The 3,148-nt window shown below is 37.3% G+C and overlaps 1 protein-coding gene across 1 annotated transcript in view; it reads right to left on the minus strand.

The window, feature by feature from the left end:
* The window catches only part of zgc:56622 (uncharacterized protein LOC326033 homolog), a 13,613-nt gene that overhangs the window by 7,285 nt on the left and 3,180 nt on the right, over nt 1-3,148 (minus strand). The window contains exons 2-6 of the mRNA XM_035664585.1: nt 2,750-2,923; nt 2,307-2,423; nt 1,298-1,375; nt 832-948; nt 357-469 (exon numbers count right to left, since the gene is read on the minus strand). Of these exons, the coding sequence (XP_035520478.1) occupies nt 357-469; nt 832-948; nt 1,298-1,375; nt 2,307-2,423; nt 2,750-2,923 (599 nt within the window). The remainder of the gene's footprint in view (nt 1-356; nt 470-831; nt 949-1,297; nt 1,376-2,306; nt 2,424-2,749; nt 2,924-3,148) is intronic.

Raw genomic sequence — 3,148 nt, forward strand, 5'->3', positions numbered from 1 at the left:
AATGGGTGAAGTGTCCTTTTAAAGAGCAGAACGTTTTTTCTATACTCTCTTAACTGATGTGAAGATGTAGGATTAGGTAGACAAAGTGTTAGCTATAGGATGAGAGATAACCTGTACAATAACAACTCCTGAGTTATTTGTTTACAGGCTCTAATGTGGTTGAGACTGTGCAGCATGAACCAACACATGTGGATCTAAATAAGTGTGTCCTCTATGGATCACAAAAATGACCCCTGAGCATGATCACACCTAACTTGATATGAACCGATATCAACAGATATTATTCAGATTCTTGATTCCGTTTTTAATCATCAGTCTGGGTCAGTGGAGTGTGTGAGTGACGCTGTATGTCTTACAGCTCTGGAGGTCTCGCAGGTGAGCCGAAGGGGCTGTAGGCAGTCAGGGCGATGTTCTTGGATTTACAGAACTCTATCATGTCTGTCTGCACCAAGTAGGGATGTAGCTCCACCTATGAATGACATAACACCAAATAAAAGGTGAGCACATACAGATGCTGATTGAGACAGCTTAGGAATTTTCTGAAGGTGGAGCTGGAGGACCATAATTTCACTCTGGGAAGTTCTCTTTAAAGAACAATGTAAATAAAAGCATAACTTGTTACAGTTATAGTAAGCTAGGTGTACCACTGTATAATGTAATGTGAGTAAATCAGGACACCGCAAATCACTTCTTACTAGCACAGTAAATGGAAGTATAGGACATGGATCCATACTTTAAGAATGATAAGAAAGTAAATCATAAAACAAATTTTTTTTGAATAAAGAGACTTTCTCCTGCTTATTTTTTATAAAGGAGCTAAATATGCAGTACCTGATTGACAGCAGGAGGCACCCTGCACAGAGCAAGAAGTCTCTCCAGCTGCAGGATGCTGAAGTTGGACACACCAATGCTCTTCACCTTCCCTGAGGCTTGCAGGGCTTCCATCCCCTGCAAACAAAACAGCAGTAACACACATCTATGATCCATGCTAAAAGGCTTATGTGGTTTAACTAAAAAAGTTCAAATTCTCCTTCCTATGCCAGATGGGTGAAGTATGCTTTTTTTTAAATTAACCGTAAGGGAGAAAAACGTTTAGGAAACAATTTACAAATTTACAAATTTATATTCTGTTTTTCTGACAAAGTGCATTTCTATAAATATTTGTATGTGTACATTTATGTAATTTCCATTCCCTTTAGCCATTACTATTTTAGCTATAATTTTTTTTTCATCGTTCTTTCAGTGATTGAGCTGGTGCCAGTGCACATGCAAAAGGAGACAGTACATGTGTTCTTACCCTCCACACATCTATATAGTCTATGTCAGAGGTCAGCATCTTTCCATCCTTCTTTGGGAAAAGCTCATCACCTACTTTCTAGGAAGAAATGTAAAATTAATAGTCAGTAATGCTTGTTGACAAGAGGCACCATGTGTCCTTTCCTCAACATTTATAATTACTTCCCTCTCTCAAGAATATTTGTAAATTTAGAAAACATATAGAACCAGAAAATGAGTCTTAGCCTGCATTAAGTGATGTATTTGATATTTGCAATTAATAAAATAAGTGTAAATAGTATCCACTTAGAAGTAACATTGCCGCTCTGCAGTTTTTGCTTCTTTAAGTTTATTGTTTTGGATAGACTATGTTTGACTCTCTATATCTCTCACTAATGTCCTTTATACCATGGTCTGGATGAAAACTGAGTTTGATCTGATTCATTCCTGATGTAGGACACCTGTTACATTATTCCAGTGAAACTGTCTGCCGTTCTAAATGAATGTGCAGAAATAAATTGAATGACAACAAAATCTGAATATCTCATATATATATATACAACACTGATAAAACGTACCTTGTCCTACTGTAATGTGTTCAACTAAAAATGAATGGTCTTAATTTTTTCAAATCCTGCTAGCATAATGTTAGCTCACTGTTTTTCGTAGCTGAGCCAAAGCACTCTATGAGCGGAGGGAACTAGAAACATCTCCTATTGCTAAGTTGTATCTATGGTTTGTCCTATTTACTGGAGTAGTGAACAACATTTCCATTACAAAGAACCTTATGGGATGGTAATAATTCTTCCAGGTATTAGTCAAACCCTCAAGTGTTATCAGGGAAATGGAGGTATGGCTTGTAAAAGAAATCACAAATATAAGTTAATGGTCACTGTAGTATAAGCAGGATAATGCTGTTCGAGGTCTCCATTACCAGGAATTATTGGACAACAATAAGTGTCATGATAAAGACAGGTTAAGGGATAGTAAAATCTGAATTCCACAATACTATTATGAATGTAAGGTTCAACCTTCAGGCCAACTGGGAAATGCACAAGGTAGAGATCCAGGTAGTCCAGCTGGAGATCACTCAGGGACTTATTCAGGCAGACAGGGATGTCCTCTGGGGCATGATGGGTATCACACAGCTGGTAAAAGGGTACAGAACAGAATAGTTAACAAAAAAACATCATATTTAATATATAAGGCACCATTTAAAAAAATATATATTAATGAATAAAATTGTCTATAATATGGTATTTTTTCTTTTAATAACTAAAAAGCTTATTTTAAACTACAAGAAGTTTTTAACTGGTTATGAAAAAGTTTTCTATTGATGCCTTTATATGACCTACTACCTAAACCAACATAAAATCAAAGTTTCTTGTCTAGGCTTTAACAAATCAGAAAACACCAAATAACCCCCCTTTATCTGTGTGTAAGGTTTAGTAAGGTTTAACTCCTCAGCACCCACCTTACTGACGATGAACATGTCCTGCCGCCTGATGATGCCCTGCTGCATCTTGGAACACAGAGCCTTGCCAATATCAACCTCGTTGCTGTAGCTGTAAGCAGTGTCTATGTGGCGGTAGCCAGCCGCAATGGCAGTCTCTACTGCACCCTGGGTTGAGGTGGGCAGAAGATCTGACTGCAACAAGTAGAACATTTTCAAAATGAGCCATTAACTCTCTTTCATCTCCACCGCTATCTGCTATATTAAAGGTCAAGTGTGTAACATTTAGGAGGGTCTATTGGCGGAAATAAAACATAATATTCATTTGTGTATAATCACCTAAAAATATTAATCATTATGTTTTCGTCACCTTAGACTGAACCGTCCATAGAGGCCGCCATGTTGAAACGCCATGTTTCT

The sequence above is a fragment of the Morone saxatilis genome, unplaced genomic scaffold (assembly GCF_004916995.1).
Source record: "Morone saxatilis isolate NCDOM2014 unplaced genomic scaffold, NCSU_SB_2.0 Contig2, whole genome shotgun sequence".
NCBI lineage: Eukaryota > Metazoa > Chordata > Actinopteri > Moronidae > Morone > Morone saxatilis.